A 21,283-nucleotide genomic window follows, 5' to 3' on the forward strand; every position below is an offset into this window, starting at 1 on the left:
GAATTCTTAAATGAAGAATTAAGCATTGAAAAATGCATAGCAAGGCAATCCATTTCTCAATGATGAAAAACCAATAAATAGTTAACTCTTTCTTATTTGATATTGTTGAAGATATTTTCAGATATTTTATTAGGGACAATAGCCAAGCAAATATCATTCAAATCCCTAATAAACAGACAAATAGCCAAGAAAAAAAAAAGAAAAAAAAACAATAGCCCAGACAAACGTGCATCCCCAATAAAAATCTAAAGAACACTATGACTTTAATCTTTTACTATTATTCTATTATGTAAATATATTTTTAAACAGACAAATACTTGTCTCTTGAGAAATATTTCATGATGAATAAATATGATTTTGAAATAAATTCATTAATGAAGTCTTAGAGCACTTGAATACTAAATAGACGACTGATCACTTATGAAATTAAAATATTCTTCATGTTAAAAATAATAAAAAGTTGAAAAGTAAAATACGTTGTTGTATAAAAAGTGAAATGTTTTGTTTAAGAATATTTTGTTGGAATTTCGGTAAGTATAAAACTTCGGGAAAAAAACAAAATACATTATACTTACTTAAACATGTTTATTTTTATTATATAATTTCACTTAATAAATTACTGATTCTTTTCAACTGAATTTTAAAAATACAAACTCATAAGTAATTCCTTAAATTTTTCTTTTTGTTATTATAGATTTTCCAAAACAAGACGATAAATGGGCACTTGTCACAGGTGGAAGTAGAGGTATCGGACTGGAAATTGTTCATAATTTATTACAATGTGGATATAACGTAATAATAGGTAAGTGCAGTAAAATTTTTTTCAACTTGCAATGTTTTTTTAAATTATTTTTCTTAAAGAAAAATATCAATAAAACTCAAAAAACGTACTTTTTAAACGATAAGCACTGACGTTGGGCGCACCGCTGGAATGTGCATTAGGCAAAGATTTCTGCTTTAAACAAATAATTCATATATGTATTATCGGGGTTTAATTCGTGCTATCTTTTACGATATCTATCATAGAGTTATTAAAAAAAGGGTTATAGTTTCGTAGTCTTATTGAAATTCTAGACTAGGTGACATGTTTCGATAAAAAAAAAAGAACATTCGTTCTTGAAGAAAGAAGCAACTATATAATGTTGCAAGAGCTTTTAGATTTGATTGAACCACTAAAAAGTGAGCTGAAAAACTCGATGAGAAATACTTATTGAATTTTTTATAAATGCATTCTTCTTTTTATACTTCTTCTTTCTAATATTCTTTTCTTTTTATACTTTATTCAATATGTTGTGATTAGTTTTTTTCTTCTTTTTTAATTTTGCTACCTTTTTCTGACATTTTACTTAAACAAGTTCCTATAAGCGACCGAAATATTAAAAGAAAAATATGATTATTGATTTGATATAAAAATAATTATTACTGGGTTTAAAAAAAAAGAAAAAGAAAAAAAAGAAAAAAGAAAAAAAACTAGCTTTCAGAACCCCCGTAACTTTTCCGCGGAACCCTAGGATTCCTCGGGACTTACGAGATCCGCTGGTTTAGAATATAAAACAATAGATAGACTGACGTAAAATCAGTCAATAATTTTTATTGCTATAAGATAGAAATAACTTAAAATGCAAGAATTGATTCCTGTCCATTCAATAGCTAGTTTTACTAAGAAAAGAAAGAGAAAAAAAAGAAAATGAAAATTGAGTTATTGTTTTATCGGTTTATTCTAAAATATCGTTGTACAGCCAATCCATTTCGGATTCGCGGCTACAAATATTGAAATCCATAAGCATTGAAATCCAATTTTTCAATCCGTAAATTTAAATTCACTCGGAATTACAAGGGAACTTAGTGGATCGAGCGCTCTTGCCCCCATAGATGACTTTCTGCATTGAATTAACTAGCATTTTCGCTAAATGGTGAGGAAAACTTCGAAAAATTGCCTGCGATTAACCTTTTGGTAAGAGAACTGTTACCCATGTTTGATCTGTGCTTGGCTTATACAGAAAAAGTTGACCAGCCATCGTCGAAATTCGAACCTAGGCCGTCTTATTGGACGCTATACCACGGAAGAAAATTTTCATTTCAAACTCTCTCATTTAAGTTAACTTACAACTTAAAGTACATAAAAAGTAAGTTCAGGCAAACCTAAGGGGTAAGCCATAAGTCTAAAATACTGAAAAGATATTTCCGAAATATTAAAATGAAAATAAATTATGGGAGAATAATTCAAAAATTTGTTAGCATATAATACCAATTCACTAGTATATAAGACATGTTAACTCGATTCTATGTTGGGATACCTTTTCATAGATGAAAGTTGGCATTGTCTATAACTACTAACCCCACATTGGAGACTCGGACGTGACCAGGGGTACCTTTTCATAGATGATGGTTGACATTGTCTATAACTCACTCCCCACATTGGTGACCCGGAAGTGATATGAGCACGCCTACCTTGACAGAAACGCCACTACGATTCGAACACGCTTACTTCGATGGATGGTTCACACTGAACAGTTAACTTGCTACTTGTGACTGCGACATTATCCACCTCCTCGTTCTGTTGCTACTCAGTGTTTCGATCGCACATAACGTACAACGTATACACTCGACTGCTAAAGGCAACACAGGAGCGACCACGACCGTGAACTTAATACAGATCTCACGATTAGCACTCAAAAAGTACGGTGATCTTAATACAGCTCTCCGGGCTTCTCACAAAACAGCAATGAATCAACTAGTGGTATCCGTTCATCGAATTCTATCACAGTTAAGATTCTGGTGGGGGAGTACTGTAGAGTATCTACCACTACAAAAATATAATACCAATTCACTAGTACATAAGACATGTTAACTCGATTCTATGTTGGGGTGCTTTTTCATAGATGGAAGTTGGCATTGTCTATAACTACTAGCCCCACATTGGTGACCCGGGCGTGACCAGTGGTACCTTTTCATCGATGAAGGTTGACATTGTCTATAACTCACTCCCCACAAGCATTTTGATGGGGTTTTTTCTTCAGCAATTGAAACTTCGTAACTTACTCTAGGTTTCACTGAACTCGCTTTTAGTTTCTTTTAAATTTTAAATATGTAATGGAGGTGAAAGAGAATTAGCGAGGAAAAGTTTCTCCTTCAGTTATGGCGTCCTCTTAAGCATCCATCAAAGATACTAAGTCAAAGAGTCGAGGTTTTATCCCAGCCGATACCACGTTGTCACCCGCCTTTGTACACAAGTAATATTTTTGATTTAAAAATGCGTTTCGCAATGTTTTTTTTAATAGAAATTAAATGTTTTATTTTACAGGTTCTTCTTCCCCTGAAGAGAAAAGAAATATTTTGCAAACTACTTTGCAAAGGAAATTTATGAAATGCGAAGGTAAGCGATTCTTAATAAAACGGTTAAACTTGAGAAAGATTTTTTTTTAGCACTAAGCCTGATATGAAAGTAAAATGTCATTTTACAAATGTTGTTATTATTTTTTAGTGGAAGTATGGCATTTGGATTTAGCATCATTGAAGTCAGTAAAGCAATTTGCTGAAAAATATTTATTAACAAAAACTTCTTTGCATTTATTAATAAACAATGGTAAGAAATTCTTTTATTTTAAAATCAATAAGAAATACAGTGAAACCTCTTGAAACCGACCTCTCTCCGTTCCACAGTAAAATAGTCATTGATGGAAGTTGGTCGTTCTTAGAGATTACCACCATCGACTTCAAAAATGTTAGCGAAGATGCAGGATTTTTCGCTAACGATTTCAATTTTAGTCAATGTCATTTTCTTGGCGCGGAAATGCCTCTTCTGTTGGCGTCATGAAAATATGGATCTAAGAATAAAATTTAGCGTCTATAAAAATGATCCCAACTTATATAATTATGTGCAAAAACAAATTTACCAATTATGAATGATAAAGCCATTTAAAAAAAAAACAATTATGTTTTTGTTTTAGTTTGCCTTTAATTTTATATCATAAAAATTAGTAAAGCTTTAAAAGATGAGAAGAGGTTTTGTTTGAGATGCTTGTTTTTTCTAAAAAACTTTTTCTTTCCTAATTTAACTTTCAACTCAAAAAATATATTATTGATAGCATCGTCTTTAGTGCATTCTGACTGCATTATAAGGTTGTATCGTCAACAAGAGTTCTTTCTAAATATTTTCACCCAAATATTTAGAATACATTTTATTCTACTTATATGTTTCGTTAAATTTTTTTTTGTTGCTGATATTTTTTTTGTTTCCTTTTCCGTATTTGGATCAGATGTTTTCCCGGTCGCTGGGAGACGTTTTAATGGTCTCTCCGGAAGATTTTTTTCCTTCAACATAAAGTCTATGGAAAAAATTCCGTGCCACCCAAAAGTGGTCGTAAATAGAGGTAGTCGCTACACTGAGGTGGTCTCTTCTGCAGGTTTCACTGTACTAAATCACATGACGAGAAAATTTTTTTTTTGTAACTAACAGCAATGGACAATGCAGATTTTATTTTTACCAACAAGAGTAGAATGAAAGTGGATTACGCAGCTAGTTTAGTTACGAAGATTTAGATCATTTCCAAAATGGCTGCCGAATTTTTAAACGTAAACTATGGTGCCGCTTTTTGTCATATCAATTATTGGTGACGGAGCTTGCCTCTTTCGAATAATATCATGTATATTATAAGATACTCGAGTTACTGCTCGAGAGGTGCGTAAGGAAGTAGTACAGCAAGTAATGGAGCATTGCAGTGAGTTTCTATCTTATCTCAAAGCAGAGATGAAAATAATTTAAATATTTCTGTTGCATACTATGTTTAAATGTCCTGAACTCATTCTTATGGTGGTTTGTGTGATTTAAAGGCTGCCGGACAGATTTCAAATTATGTATTACTAAAATTCAATGCATTGAGAACTTTGACAATATCTCTTGAAAATAGCCAAAATTGAAATCAAAATACTTCCTCTCGATTAGCTAGTTGTAATTGAAATATTGATACAATATTCTTTTTACACTTCTTCTGTGTCTTTTTCAGCTGGTATCATGTTTGTTAAAGAGGAAACGACAGAGGACGGGTATGAAAAGCATTTTGCTGTCAATTATTTGTCACATAGCCTTTTAACAATGCTTTTACTACCTCTACTTTCCAAGAGTGGGACTCATGAAAAGCATTCAAGAATAGTCAATTGTACTTCTTGCATTCATTATGTAGGAAATAATGATCTATTGAACTTCAAAGAATGGTAATGTTTTATATGTGCAGTAGTTTCTTTTTTTAACATATACATATTTCATGTGAATAAACGAGTATACTTGGGATAGTGTTATTTCAAAAATAAGTTCATTAAACTATTATAATTTTAACACCATTATTTAATTTTTTTTTATTTATTGAATTTGATGTTAAAATATAATAAAAAATGATAATTATATCCAAATATTTATCTCTAAACATAAAATGATTTCATTTGATAAGTAACAGTTTCTAGCTGATTTGGATTAAACTACTCATTCAGAGAGTTTTTTTTTTTGCTTAAAAGTATTTTTTTAAGGTATAAAAATATATTTCCCTTTTGATCTACGGTCTCTTTCCATTTTTTTGAGGCAGTTCGATGACTCTTCTTTCATGAAACTTCTGACCTTTGGAAGTAAAAAACTGATCTCGTTCATTTTTTTACATTTAAAATTAAGGTTTTTTTTCATCTAAAAGAAGTTTTATTGTTCAACATTGAAAAAGCACATTTTGTGCAATATCCAGTTTTATTTAAGGGTATTTTGAACTATGTTCATTTCCTTAAATAAACATTTTGAGTTACGTCTATTGTTTGAAACACAATTTCAAGTTCTGTAACCATTTTTAACTGTGTTCAAAAGTAAAAAAAATCGCTAATAATTAAATTTTTTTAAAATTAGAGTACCATTAAAATTGAGTGGTATGAAGTTTCTGTATCATCATAATGTAAATGAAATGGTAACTTCAGTATACTCTAGTACATTTTTTTTTATAGCTTATTGTCTTTTGGTAAGGTTTTAATGCTTAAATAGAGATAAAAAAATAAATAATTTGAAATGCCATCAAATACTAACATTATTAATAACTTAGACAACTATTTTTTTTCAGGAAATATTATTCTAAGCACAAGGCATATATTCAATCGAAACTGGCTCAAGTATTGTTCACATATTCGTTGCATCAGAAGCTACAAACAAATAAAATAAATGTGGATGTTAATTGTGTTCATCCAGGGGTAGTTAACACTGACTTGATGACATCAGCTTTAATACTTCCCTTCATAGGAGCTTTATTTTTAAAGGTAAACTTCTTAAAAATTGCTTTCAAATTTAATGAAATATTCAATAAAACAATTTAGGTCATTCTAAAAATGCGTAGAATCATTTCCAAAACTGCAAATTATTTAGAATGATAAGTTACTTGAATTAAAACTTGGGTCATTAGATTATGCCTTTTTTTAATGAAAACATAATTTACACACTTAAGCTATGAAAAATTATACAAATTATCCTCTGAAGTTTAAAAAATGAAGGGCTTTAGGTTAAAAAAACAATGTTATAAAATTGTGCGGGAGAGCATATTTTGGTGATACTAATACTATTTCCATGTGAATAATAAGATTTTTCTATACATTATGATGCTATCTTTAAGAAATTTGTAGTCTTTAGGCAGAAACAATATTTAGGAATTATACTGTTTGATTGATGCAGGTAAATATAATTGAAAAATTTTTTAAAAAGAAAAATGTATCGAGATTTGCAGTAAAAAGTTAATTTATAAACATTTGTGCTTTTTTTTTCCTTAAAAAATTGTAATGAATATTGAAAAAATTAAGCTTTCTTAAATTCTTTGAATCTTATAATAAATTGAGATTTTAATAGTAGCTCTAATTGAACAAAAGGGTAATTTATCATGGAGTTGATTTTTTAGCATTAGGTCTATCACTATTTTTTAGCATCTATCACTTCACATTTTTTAAGTTAAAAATAATTATTATTTTCACATGCAGGATTTGTCAAGGAATACAGGAAAAAGATAGAAAAAGCCAGTTAAAATTTTTTGTAAATTGGCATATCTGCAAAACACAGCTTTACATATCTGTGAAACTGTATGTTTTCTGATACCCAACATAAATGTTAAAAATAGAATCTTTGCAATAATAAACAGAAAATCATCACAAATGAAATAAAAACAGAAATTAAATGATTGAAGCTTCAAATTGCAATAATGCTAAAATATAACAAAATACCTCTTGCTGGAGGCAGTGGGGGCCAAGCCAAACTAATGAAGACACACAAGGGGAAACAGCATATTCTTTAATGTTGAAACTAGCACAGACCGGTGGTCAACTCTTATCCCTTACTAAGACAAACACCTTTGCAGTTGAGTGAAGCAGTTTTCATTGTTAAACTAAAGAGGAACACAGAGAAATTCCGATTCAAACTTAGTTTTGCAGATATGCAAAAGGGCACACTAGGTTCTTAAATAAATTTAATTTTTTACATATGAATTTTTATGAAAGAGTTAAACGTCATACTTATGCGTGTGCAGTAAAGACAAAGATGAAAGTATTGATACTGTGTTATTAACTTTTACATACTTAATCTAAAAGCTGAGGCAGTAAAATAATTTTTTAATAAACTACTAGTCTAAGATATTTGCAGCTTGTAAATTAGCCAATTGATGAATAATTTTCAAATCATTTATGTTTAGAAATGTGTGAAAATATACATTAGATAATATAATTACTAACTTCAGATGTTCACTGTATTCTTTTAATAGAGTTTCTAGATAAAGTAATGAATCAATAATATAACAGTATAACCCACTTTAAATCAGGGTGTCTACTCAAAAAAGAAAGAAAGAAAAGCTTCATCATTTATTTCAAGTTTTTCATGTAATTAATGTGTTGCAGTAGTTTTTTTTTCTTTTTAATTTAATTTCCTTTACAAAATAAAATAACATGAAACTTTTTATTTACAGACAGCAAAAGATGGAGCAGATACTGCTACTTACGTTGCTTTAAGTCCAGATATAGAAGGAAATGGTGGAAATTATTTAGAAGATAAAACAATTTTACAATCAAGTAAACAGTCTTATAATGTTAAGCTTCAGCAAACGTTCTGGAGTAAAACAATAGAAGAATTACAACAGTGGATGGATGTTGAAAAATTCAATGAACTTATCAAGAAATAATTGACAACTATAGACTTTATTCAATTTCATAAATAAAAACACACGATCTCATATTTTTAAAACAATGTTATATATACAATGCAAAGAAACAAAAACTTGTCTTTGAAAGTAAGAGTGATGAAACAGGATGATATGAACAACTGAAATCTAAACATCATTTGTTTTCCTTTAATTCTCTTTCAGTGAAACATCTGGAAATAAAACAAAATATGAAATAAAATAAAACAAAATTTGTATTGTATGTTTGGTATTTTATGACATATATTTAAGTATATATTAAAATTGTTATTGGACAAATTTTTTTAAAATACAATTCCATAACACAAGTGGACTAAACAGAACAATAATAAAAACACAATACATGCCTGACAAGAATAATGTCAAAATTTTAATTTATTAAGTTGAATTTTTCAAGTGTTTAAAGTAAATAAAATAAGTAATTTGACTCTATAGTTCAATACAAGTATAGGTTGCACTAATTATTCTTGCAGAAATACTTTTAAGTGATGTGAGGTCTTACATTATTCAAGTCAAAGTGCCAATTAATGCTAAAACTAAACTATGTGGCATGACAGCAGGGGTCCCCACCAGGGGGCGACTTTACACATTGTCGACTCCCGGGCACTTCTTTGGCACCGTATTTTGAAATTCGCCAAGTCGGGTTTCAAATTTTCTCGCGAAAATCTTCGCATATTAATTCGAGCATGTTTCACTTGCGACATACGATTTAAAAAACTCATGAGTGAACATGAGGTGTGAATAAATTTAGCAGCTTTAAAAGTTTTTGTGTATTATCATTCTGTTTTTATACGGACTTCCTGAAACACATATTTATTTCTTACTTTTTTATATCCTTTTTAGGATAAAGTTTTCTTTGTGGGTGTAGGATATATTAGTAGAATATTGCTTTATAATTATTTTTATAAATTTATTGCAAATAATTTATGGTGTCTTTATCAAGCATGTGGACGCAATATTCAATAATGCAGCAGGGTTTTGTACCTTATTGTTTAGTTTTTAAAACCTTTAATTTAAGTAACTACACAATTTATGAGTTTTAAGCATTTTCTTTTTATATACGTGTAATGATGAGGAGATTGTTGCTGTCAGCTTTATACATGAATTTATTCTTTTTTACTTTTCTGACATTGATATCTATGATTAAATTTGATGTAATGATTTGCAGTGCGAATAATATTTGCTTCCAAACAATTGTACTTAGATTTGACACTTTTTTGTAAATGTTATGTCCTAAACGATAAATTCCTTCATACGTATTAGCCAACTCCACAGCTTTGGTGGCCAGGACTTAAAAATTTGTAGCAGTTAAAGTATATTTATGAGGTGAACACAATTTTGATTAAGTAGCATCAACTTTGACATTCTCATATCATAACTCATATCATATAAGGACAATCTGTTTATTTATTTCTGATTCATTAAAGACAAGACATTGAGTCAAATAAGAGAATCTTAACAATTTTAAAATTTAATAACTTACTTTAAATAAAGAAAGTAGTTTTAAAGCAATATGGTTGAAAGGCTGAGGACTTACACTTTTCTCAAAAAAATTAATCGATGTTATGATAATAAAACAAAACTCTTGCGATCAGTTATCTCAGCAAAAGTAAGATTTTTATTACCAAATAAGAAACAATTATTACCATTCTGTAAGGAACAAATAAAATAAAATAGGTCATACAGTTTTCAGACACACAGACTGCATGACAATCTAAGAATAAATGTTTGAACTTTTAAAGCAAATTACATACAATAAAAGCTATTGTGTGAAAAAAAATTAAAAAACAAGTTGTTACAAATGAGACTATTGTATGATTCCAGCAACTTAAAAATTCTTTTGGAATTTTAAAGACTAATGAATACTATTAAATAATAACAGAAAAGTTTTCTGTGTCTCTTTTGTCTCATTTTTGAAGCAGAATATAAATTAAAATACACATTTCACTTTTACTGATCCTGCTTTTCTCTGAATCGTTCTTATTAAAAAAGATGAATCGTGTTAAATTACGTTACATTAAGTTAGTAAATGTGTTTTCGCACTTAGGAGGAAAAAAGGCCTAATTTTAGATTGACAATAAATGTAATAATTTTCATAGTATTTTTTCCATATCTTATTTAGAAGCCCAAAAATTGAATAAAGAAATTATAAAATATATATACCAATTGTTGAGTTATAGAATCTAATGAGCTAAAGTTGTTATAAAATTATGAATAAAAAGTTACAAGATGGATAAGTTATGAAATTAATGAAGCATAGAATGAAAGGATAAATATATATAGCAAAATATATGATAAAATTAATTAGGAAACAATTAAAACGAAGGTGAGTAATTTCAGATATATACAAATAATAGTGATAGAAGCAAGAAAAATGGAAAATATCGGAATTTTCCCTGACAAATTTAAGAAACATTAAAAAAAGTTGAGCAGCCACAACTTTAAGTTTTAATAAATATGATTTGATGTTATAAAAAATAAATTAACTATACGAAAATAGTAGTGAATATGTCATAGATTTGTTTCTTTATGTCATGGCTTTACTAAAAATATTTTTTCTCCTTGTTTTCATAATAGCACGCATTTTACAGAAAATATTTGAACAAATTTAATGAAAATATTTTCAAATTTTTTTAAGGACTCTCTTATGAAGAAAATATTGTCAATCAAAAGTTGTTCAGTATAAAATATATGCAATTTTTTTAAGATATTGTAAGCATTTTGAAGAATACATATTTTTTCCAAAATAGAAACAATTGAAAACACATGGTAAAAATGAAGGAAATAAAAATAATTATTTTTCAAACTGCGTAAATTTTTTTTAATACTTTTATCTTCAAAAATATGTACACTTAATAATTTGATGATTTATATAGGGGATTATTTTTTTAAACTTTGTTTATTAATTTAAATATTCAAAAGAAATTGATTATTCTGAGGATATAAATATTTTATTACTCCAGATTTTTATTTAATTTACAAGAATAGTTTCTATTTGAAAATTTTTTTAACCGAAATATGTATGTAATTAACTGAAATAATTGTGTGTATGTAACTTTTTCTTTATAGATGGACGAAGTATTTTGATCTCGTTATTTGAATTTTTCTAGTCTTAAACGAGGATAAAATTTTAACTTAATTCAACAAGCAACTTTTAAAAATATCCATGAGAGCGAAGATTCGTTTATGACTTTTGTGAGTGCTGTACTGCGGCGAGCGTAGGGTTGCCTCTGAGTGAGGGTTACTAGATAAGGCGGTGAAACAGTTGACAAATAAAACCGCGGCGAGTGGAGGTGCCCGGGAGTCGACAATGTGTAAAGTCGCCACCAGGGGGGGGGGAGGCGGAGGTGTACGCATGATGCGCCCACTTAAAGCTTGGGGGGAATTTTTACACTAAATAAAACGAATAGTTTGGGGGGGGGGATGGGGACCACTGCATGACAGGCCATATGAGGCTAAGGACTACTGTGCCCAACCCAGTTTTCTTGATCCTGCGTTCTGGGAGGTGTGCATGAGATGTTACAGTTGAGTGGTCAGCTGAACACGAAACCCGTGTTTAGTCTCCAAGCATACTTGGTGCCCATTTTATTGACCTACTGTAAGGCTGAATCAACCTTCTTCCAAAAATAATCAATGAATTTCCAGAATAATTGCTTTGTCATCATCATTTACATTATAGATTGCACTCACCTTTAGCGCAATGTAAATTTTACAAATTCTTCATACAATATAGGATGTTAAAATTTGTAATTTTAGCGTAACGACATTGCTGTGTAGGATTTAAAGGGCAAAAAATAGAATTTATAGGACTATTTTGGTAATATAGGATATTTTTTAAAGTTTTAAAAAAATATAAAGAATATAAGATTTATAGTAGGACTTTGTAACCTGCCACATGTTCACAAATTGAGCATTTGTAAAAAAAGAACAATATCCGATGTTTCATTATTAGGTAAAGTAAAATTTAATTATTATTAATTTTAATTAATTTATTATTAAATTTAGTTAAAATTAAGTGCAACACACTAGAGACCATCAGAAATGAATTAGTGAATGAATTTCAGTTCAGAAAAAAACTTGTCTAACTCTACCATTAAAAGTTTTATTTTATAAACAATTTATGGTACTCTTTGTTCTTTTTATTGTTTAAATATGCTTTATATCATAATTACACTTTTGTAGCAATTCTTTCCATGGTATGATACATTTTGTTACCAAATTCATGTTATATATTTGCTCCCTTAATTCTTCCGCAATAAGCATTCAAGACTAACTTGAATTTATTTTGCACATACTTACTAAAAAGTAAACATCATTAAATGGAGTTATTTGTATAGAAAAAATTTGTGACAAATGTGAAGTTTAGATTAGTTACAAAGTTAGTGCCTAAATAAGCCATTTTTGCACACAAATAATTTCTTTTTGTAACAAATATTACCACACAAAAATAGGGTGAAAAACATTTAATCTGATATTTGTAATTAGACTGCATTATCTAAAACAAGACATTTAACAATCTAAAAAAATTAACTGCAATTTAAAAATTATACACATTTTCCATAGAATGACTTATGCTTGCTGTAATATCAATTCATGGAGAAAAAGATTTATACCATTTTAATGAAGGAGCAGGTATTACAACAGTCACAAAAAGCAAAGTATGAATTTTGTTCTTAAGTCAACCCAAAGTGTGATAAAAACTATATTTTATTTGTAATAAACATTAAATATTCTCAAGAAAATTCAAATTCAAAAAATAATTCTAAAATCTTTTTTAACAAGATAAGTACTTTCTTTCAAAATACAAGATACACAAAATGTAAATTAAAAATTTAATAAATTAATTTCTTACTGCAACAAAGCTATCACAAAATCTTCAAATTACTTCAGTGTCCTGATCATAATTCATTTCAGCATCTAATTCTTCATCATCTTCTTCATTACTCTCACTTTCATCATCATCATTATCATCATCCTCCTCTTCATCATCATCTTCCTCAAAATGCTAAATTAAAAAGGTACAAAAAATTATTTGCAATAAATAATCTGTCAGATATTGTCAACTATTTTCTAAGCATATATTTTTTACAAAAAAAAAAAAAAAAAAAAAAAAAAAAAAAAAAAAAAAAAAAAAAAACTAACTAACAAACAAATTAAGTTAATCAAAAATGTAATATAATTCACAGATGATACTAAGTAAGTAAAATATACAAAATTATTAAGAAATCAGGAATCATTATAACATCCCAGGAATAAATTATAATTCCCACTCTTTATAATACCCAATTAAGTTAAATCAGAGTGTTCAAAAAAGGACAGGTCGCTTCCTCACAGAAAAAGGCACTCATTTAATACCGCAAAAATTTATAAAATTGTGTAATATTATGTAATAAATTGAATTTGTTCCTCAACAATTTTTAAATTACCTTCCTATACTGTCGTATGTATATATTTCAAGAAGTAATTCTCAAACATTATCAAAAGAAGAGAAAAATTTGTAGTTCATAAAAAATAAAGGCATGCTAAAAGACAATCTCTAAGCATAATTTTTTTTCAACTAAAAATTATGAGAAAATAGACGCATTCAATGGGGGCACTTTTAAATAAAAGATATTGATTAAAAAAAATAATGGTATGATTTAAGAATAAATATAAAGAATATAAAGAAATTAAATTAAATAATAATTTTTAATAACTAAATAAATGAAGAGTGGCCTTAAAAAAAATTAGGTGGTTAAGAAAACAACTTTTTCCTGAAAAAATGAAATAAAAGGCAGTGTTTTTAAGGGATGGTGACTAATTTATACAAAAAAGCAAAGATGGTGCATTTATAGGGATCAGGGATCAAAAAGCAGATAGGGCGCGCTTTCAAAAATGCTTCTGGAGAATACTGGTTAAATATCAAAATATGTTTTTTCTTACTCTTTTGTTGCCAAGAAAGTAAGAACATGTTTCTTTAATGTTGAATTTCAATAGGTTCTGTAACATAAACAATTAGGTAAAGTAGCGAGTTCTGGAACACTAGAGTTGAGATGTGTCATCCGATAAAGTTTATGTAATGAGGGAGCCCCTATGCAAAGCTTAAGAAAGTTCATTCTTGGTAGCACAAAAAACAAATTTAAAATTCTCATTTAAAAGATAGAGAATGGAATTGTGAAATAAAAAATGCTTTCAAAACATAAACTGTTTTTTTCCTACTCAAAATATAATGGAAAAAATGCATTATTTTCAGTATTGAACTTGTAATAATTTTTTTATTCTAATATTATTGGTGATATTCTCGAATTTCATTTGGATGAAGAGTCGCACAAATTATTTCCTTCTTTGCGTTTCATAAATAATTATCGTAATAAAAAAATAATTAAAAATCAAGAAAAACTGAGTAGTAATTCTCAAAATAAAGATCGACGTCTAAATCACTTCTCAAATGCGTGTTTCGTTTGGAAGTTAGGTTGTTGTAATAAATAATATCGTATAAAAAATATTGGATTTAAAAACTATGGAGAAATCAGTAGTAATAACTACCAAAAATTTGATAGAAGTAATATCACACCTTTATAGTAACTAATTCAAGAGAAACTTGCTTCTTACAAGATTTTCGATATTTTATTTTAAAATCGTGGGAATAGGAATCAAGATAATGGATTTCAAAAAAGCGTAAATACATATTGCAATATTGAATTCTTAAATCGCGTAAATACGGATCATGATGCAAAAGTTTTAGATCACGTGAATACAAATTCCAATGCTTAATTTTTAGATAACTTATAAATACCAAAATCCATGTTTGATATTACAACTGCGTGAATACAAAACGGGATAATGGATTTTAAAAACGCGTGAATGCAAATCGGGATAATGGATTTTAAAAATGCGTAAATCCAAATCACGCTATTGGATTTTTAAATCGAATGAATGGATAGGAAGTGTGATGTACAATTTTTAAGTTGAGTGAATAAGAATCCTAAGACAGTGTTTTCATCATAGAAAAAAAAATGGGTGAGAATTTCTCACCCTTTCTCAAAAACAGGGTGAGATTTCAAAAACTTAAGTGAGATTTCTAAAAACTAACAAAACACAAACACTCTTGAAAAAAAAATTATTTCCTTAATTATAATACATTTTTAACGTCTTCTATTTTTTAAAGAATTGAATATTTTTGGTGCATCATCATAGAAGATTTTGCCTTTACAAGGTATTTGTCCATCTTACATTAGCACATAAAAAATTTTAACCTCTTACATGAAGAAACCTAAAATACTTACCGTATTGCGGTAAATACTTACGGTAAACACGTGGTTGCAGAAAAATGTGCTCTGAAAGGGGTTCTGTGGTTGTGTTCTGTTGTTCGAAAAGGTTTTGAACAATACTGTTAAATAGGGAAGCTAGATAATGGGGCAGATGTTGAAAATAATGAATGATCCAGGGAGAAAAGTGAAACGGATTTTATTCTAAATGGCGTTACTCTAAGCTTTTTTCGAAAATGCGAGAAATTCGCGAATTTTGAAATTGATGTAGGGTGACCCGGGGTAATTCACGATCACTCTGTTTCTGGGGTAAATAATGATCACGTAGTGTGGGCCTACTGTTGAGATNAGTGAAACTTTTTAAAAAGTTATTAATTTTCTGAGATTTAATTAGTTCTTAATTTTCTGAGATTAAATAAAATATGCTATTATTAATTATTTAGATTTATAAAAGCCATATTGCCTTGTTATTGGCATCAAGATATTTAAATTATTACAAAAAATCAATCAAATAAATCATTTTTTTAAATATACAAAGATTAAAAAAGCAATTTTGTTAATATTTATTTCATTTTTAATTTAAAATTTGAAAATTACTTTAATTACAATCAAAAGAGAAATTTTTAAAAAGTAAGTATTCGGTCACCGAATATTCGGTATTCGGCCTAAAATTTGGCCGAATATTCGGTATACGGCCCCATCACTATTCGTTACATCACTAGTTAGAATAATTAAGTTTATAAATTAACTTAATATAAATATGGTGAGAAATTATAAGCCTAAAAAGGATACTAAGCTTTTAGAAAGCAAAATCAGTGAATTTCTTATAATGACTGAAAATGAAAATTTCAGTGTGAGAGCTGCTGTCAGAGCTGTTGACACACCTAACTTAATTTTACACTTTCACTTAATGAAGTTAAAAAGTCCACCAAAAGTAACCCATGTGGGAACTCTTTCATATATTCCAGCAGAACATGAGAATGAGTTGGCTGATTGCCTAAAATGTATGGCATGATGCAAAGATTTTTGGAAAATTTAAAGTGTTAATCTTTATTATTGTTTTTAAATAAATCATTTTTTTAGCTGCTTAAACATATATTTTTGTTTATTTGTTTGATCTTGATATCTTATTTTTTAATTACCATTGTATAATAATTTTTAAACAGCTCCTTTACAACAAAAACTGGTGACCAGTAATTACCCCAAAAGTGATCAGGAATTACCCCATAAATGATCAAGATAAGGGGTAATTCCTGATCACTAAAAATTTAAAATCCTTTAAATTCTAATTGGATTTTCAAACAAAAGAAGGTAGCATATGATTCCTCTCATAAACCCTCAAACTTCCAGTAAATATTAAAATTCTATCTTGAATATTTTTTTCACAAAATAGATGTTTGCATTTTTTGATCAGGAATTACCCCAGGTCACCCTATAGAATGCGCAAATTTCTCGTGGTAATCATTTTTTAATGCGAGAAACGAAAAAAATATGCTAGATTCTCGCGCTGTAGTGAAAAAACTGCCTAAGACATAACTTTTTAATCAAGTAAATACTAAAGTCGATGTAAACGATCAAGTAAATTTTAAAATCGTGTGAACAAGAACCACGATATTAGCAGATTCCGACACAGTTCCAAATATTCAAAATAGTGAAAATCTGCCAAACCAAAAGAATCAAACTGGCGGAAGAATCACATGTATGCAAACATCTCATTAACAGGACAAAGCAAAAGTTTCAAAATTTAGTCGGATTATATGTTTTTGATTTGGAGAAGTATGTGAACCAATAGCCTTGAGATATAATGCGATACTTGCAATTTTTGAGGAAAAAATCACATGCTTAGCTTCTTGTTTTTACACTTCGAAGAACGATATGAAAAACCAAGAATACAATCACTCCAGATATTACTTCATAAATTTCTGACTCAACGATTTATTTTTAAATAATAAAATAAGAACAAATTAAAGAATGATTAAGAGTAATATAAATTTATGAATCAGTGATTTCTTCAAAAAAATCCTTTGGTTTAAATCAAAGATTTCTTTTAAATCACAGAATTAGATCAAATTAAAGAATAACTAGGAGGTATACCTCAGAAGCTGTTTTTCCAATAGGGACCATGTCTTTATCTTTCTCCGCAATAGCAGTAAGCTGTTTTAAAAAAATAAAGAAGAAAAAATATTTACATTTCTAACCATGTTATAGAGTAGTTAATAAGACATAAAGATAACATATTAAGCAAATAAGATACAAAAAAGTACTTAATATTAGAATGACAAAAATATAAATGACTCTTTTTAATGTCCATTTTAGCATATTTATATTACTGAAAAACAATTTATATAAATAAATACCTATTAAAATCGTTTTAAAATAATACTAATAATGTGACAGATGATAAACGAACAACATCTACTGATTAAACCAGAGTCTCTTAAAGAGTGGGTTCTGATTCCAATTGGGGTCACGGGACCTGCAGCAGGGATCATAAAATTTTTAGCAATTTTGATATTTTTAAAACTTAATATAATAATTTTAGAATCACCAAAATATTAAAATTGCTAAAACCAAAACAATACAGACAAAGAAAAAAGGAAAACATTTTTGACACCTTTTTATTATTGTATCACATTTTTAAGTTTGATACTTATTTAAAACGTACCACTGTTCTATTTCCGAAAATTAAGAACTTAAAACTGCAATTGTATATAACAGGAAGATTTGTCTCATTTGCACAATGTATATGGGGTCCCACAAAAATGACTATTCTTTTGTAAGATATCTTTCTGTTGCTAATAATAACCTTGCCCAAAATAATGTGTTTGAAAGACAGCCAACCATTTTTCCGATAGTAAAATAAAATATTCAACGCATCCCCATTTGGTAATTGTTCCTTTAATTTGAGATTATTACAACTAGCAAAGAATGTGCTTTATCTACTGTCTCAGTGCGATTGGTGTAAAAAAAAGTTTGTAATATCCAACAAACATCAATACATATGTAGTGTAGCTACCACTACAATTATTATATACCAATTCACTAGTATATAAAACATGTAAACTCAATTCTAATCTTAAGGTACATTTCGATAGATGAAGGTTGACATTGTCGATTGACACGCCTACTTTGACAGACGGTCCATATTGAAGAGTTGACTTGCTATTGGTGACTGTGTCATTGTCCTCATCACGCTGTTGCTACTCAGTCTCTATCATACACAACGGGATCCTGCATGCACTCGACTGCTAATAGCAACACAGGAGCATCCATGCACACAACTGCAAACTTAATACAGCTCTCCCTACAGCTCTTAAAATCCGGGGAACAAAGACTGTAATGAATCCCTGACAAAAAATCTTGTGGGGGAGTGATGTGGTGTAACTACCACTACAATTATTAAATAAAAATTTATTAATACTAGTGAATTTCTATTTAATAATTGTAGTGGAAGACATAAGACACGTTAACTCGATTCTATCTTATGGTACCTTTTGATAGATGGAGGTTGACATTGTCGATAACTCCTTTTCTCACATCTATAAATGCAAACACTTAATCCAAATTGTGAGTGAGCTAAAAACTTTGAACTACAAGTTTAAAGAAAGATAGTTAAGTTTGAACTACAAGTTGGGGATATCTGCATATCGTAATCTGTCGCACCAACTACAATCGCCAAAGTGGCAAATAGATTTTAAATTCGAAAAAAAAAATTTTCCTAAAAAAACAAACAAAAATTTCTATATTTGCCCAGGGATGGCTACAAGTTAAACCTTTCAAGTTTGTCTCTTTCTGCGATGTTTTTGTTTTAGTTTCTTGTAGGCAGCTGCCCAGAAGTTGCCAAGACTTGTTGATTATTGTGCCACACAGATCACAATATGGAAATCTCCCCAATAATCATTAAAATGTTTAAATTATTCACAAAGTGAAAGAAGGTGAGTTATACGAGTTATGTTCCGTCAGGACAATTACTAAAAATAAAATTTATCAAGTATTTTAATATTAAAGTGACAAAATGGAAGAGCTTAAGACTCTTTGGTAGCCACTTTTGTACAAATAATTACACATAACAACAAAACATAAAAAAAGAGAGGGCTTATAATGCAAAATGAACTCATATGTTATCATACATATTGCATAAATGTATAACAATGTCAAAAGATAAACTTTTTTGTAACAAAATATAGAAATTCAGTAATTACAATTACCTACTAGGATAGGATACTAGACATATAAAGAAAATTCTATACTTAAAAAAAGTTATCGAAAAAAAAAAACAGTTTTAAGCAGGGTTGGCAGGTTTTTGACAGTTTAAACCATGGTTTAAACCGTCACGTCAAAAACCTCATTGTCAAAANTTTTCTGCACATGCATTTGAATATAAATTTCTGAGATTTTAAATCTGTTATTTTACCTTAATTTTATATAAAAAATATTTTAAAACCTGCTGATTACCTATACTAGTATAATTAAATTTCAATTTAATGCATGGCAACTGTTGGTACTTTTGAAGTTTATATATTTTCTTGGCAAACTTTAGTTTTAGACATTTTTGACGGTTTAAACCAGTATTATACCCTTGTCATGTCAAAAACCACTTATTGACGTCAAAAACCCAACCCTGGTTTTAAGAAATGGCCACAGGTCTTTGGATAAAATTTTTCAGAATTGTTTTGTATCTTTAAATATTGATACCTGTTTGCTTCAATAATATTCACCAAATGGTTTTTGTACATGCAAAAAATTAAAAAAAAACATGTTGTGGCTATGTGTCAAGCCCCTTTGAATTGGTTCTATTGTTTTTTTGCTTCCTTCTAGTTCTAGTGTGCTACTGTTCGGAAGTTACAAAAACTTTGTTGCACGTACCGATACGGATACTCCTGTTTCCAAGTTGTAAAAATTTCTTTACTTTTTGTAAAAAAGATAAATGCTAGTTTTTAGAAACTTTAAATATTTGCAACACAATCAAGGATGGGGTGGATTCTAGAATATCCCAATCCGTGGCGATTTTTGGAAATTTCGCCAATCTAGGTTTCTGGAAGATATTTTGGGGTGATATGATGACCTACTAATTTGTGCCTAGACTTTTTGGAGTCCGCTCCAAAATTCTTAAACCTGCTTGGTTAATTAACACGAAAGTAGGTAGAATTTCGTTGGAAAAGAGGCAAAAAGGTTTATTTTTTCGCCATTTATGCGTCTGATCTCTTATTGAGTTATTATTATTATTTCATCAGAGTAAAGGTAAGTAATTTTTCATTTTAATAATAATATTTTATATTGATTTTTTAATAAAAAAAAACGTTGATCCAAGTAATAATCATCCCCTCAATGAGATTTTAAATAGTGGCCAAGGAGTGGGCTATTCTAGGATTTTACCTCAGCATGCAGTTCCAAAGTTAGTACCATTACATGCATTAAACACAATTATAAAATGTGCTGACATATGTTAAAAATGTCTACAATTATATAAAATATAGATTCTAACTGAAACAAAGAACGTATACAACACGAAAAATTGTCGAAAACGCATTCAAATTTTTTAACTATACCCAGTTTTGATGTTCTCTTTCCATTTGTGTCAATTCAGAATCATCATCACAAGGACGATCAACAGAAAACCAGTGTGGTTCAGAAACTCGAGGTGTAAGAGATGGAAAGGCTGGTAGACTCATTCTTAATAAATTGAAGCAGCGAAAATGTTTTTATTTTTAAATTAAATCTTTAATATCGAATTAATGTCAATCCTCTTCTGTGCTCGTTCAATGATTTCTGTTGTGGTGTCTAGAGTCCATAAGCGATGATCATTTCTTTTCTTTTTCTTAACTGACTGTATTAGTT

At 29.0% G+C, this 21,283-nt stretch overlaps 2 protein-coding genes across 4 annotated transcripts in view; one reads left to right on the plus strand and one right to left on the minus strand.

Moving 5' to 3' along the window:
* Positions 1–8,418, plus strand: part of LOC107439482 (polyprenol dehydrogenase) — a 17,630-nt gene extending 9,212 nt beyond the window's left edge. The window contains exons 1-7 of one of the 2 annotated variants that reach the window (XM_071180143.1): positions 394–530; positions 695–802; positions 3,305–3,376; positions 3,485–3,586; positions 5,007–5,214; positions 6,093–6,285; positions 7,968–8,418. In XM_071180143.1, the coding sequence (XP_071036244.1) occupies positions 497–530; positions 695–802; positions 3,305–3,376; positions 3,485–3,586; positions 5,007–5,214; positions 6,093–6,285; positions 7,968–8,180 (930 nt within the window). In that variant the 5' untranslated portion in view covers positions 394–496 and the 3' untranslated portion in view covers positions 8,181–8,418. Of the gene's footprint in view, positions 1–393; positions 531–694; positions 803–3,304; positions 3,377–3,484; positions 3,587–5,006; positions 5,215–6,092; positions 6,286–7,967 lie in introns of those variants that run through there. The other variant, XM_043042389.2, reaches the window with a different exon arrangement.
* On the minus strand, positions 8,178–21,274 carry LOC107439488 (anaphase-promoting complex subunit 15-like). 2 transcript variants are annotated; one of them, XM_043042391.2, is made up of 4 exons: positions 20,995–21,274; positions 17,540–17,599; positions 13,051–13,203; positions 8,178–8,371 (listed from the first exon to the last, which is right to left on the minus strand). In XM_043042391.2, the coding sequence occupies exons 1-3, from the start codon at positions 21,115–21,117 to the stop codon at positions 13,075–13,077; spliced, it is 312 nt and encodes a 103-aa protein (XP_042898325.1). In that variant the 5' UTR covers positions 21,118–21,274; the 3' UTR covers positions 8,178–8,371; positions 13,051–13,074. The 2 variants fall into 2 exon arrangements, with proteins under 2 accessions (XP_042898325.1, XP_042898324.1); XM_043042390.1 differs by having other exon boundaries at positions 13,084–13,203; positions 20,995–21,258.
* Between the last annotated feature and the right edge of the window lie 9 nt (positions 21,275–21,283).

The sequence above is a fragment of the Parasteatoda tepidariorum genome, chromosome 4 (assembly GCF_043381705.1).
Source record: "Parasteatoda tepidariorum isolate YZ-2023 chromosome 4, CAS_Ptep_4.0, whole genome shotgun sequence".
Lineage (NCBI taxonomy): Eukaryota > Metazoa > Arthropoda > Arachnida > Araneae > Theridiidae > Parasteatoda > Parasteatoda tepidariorum.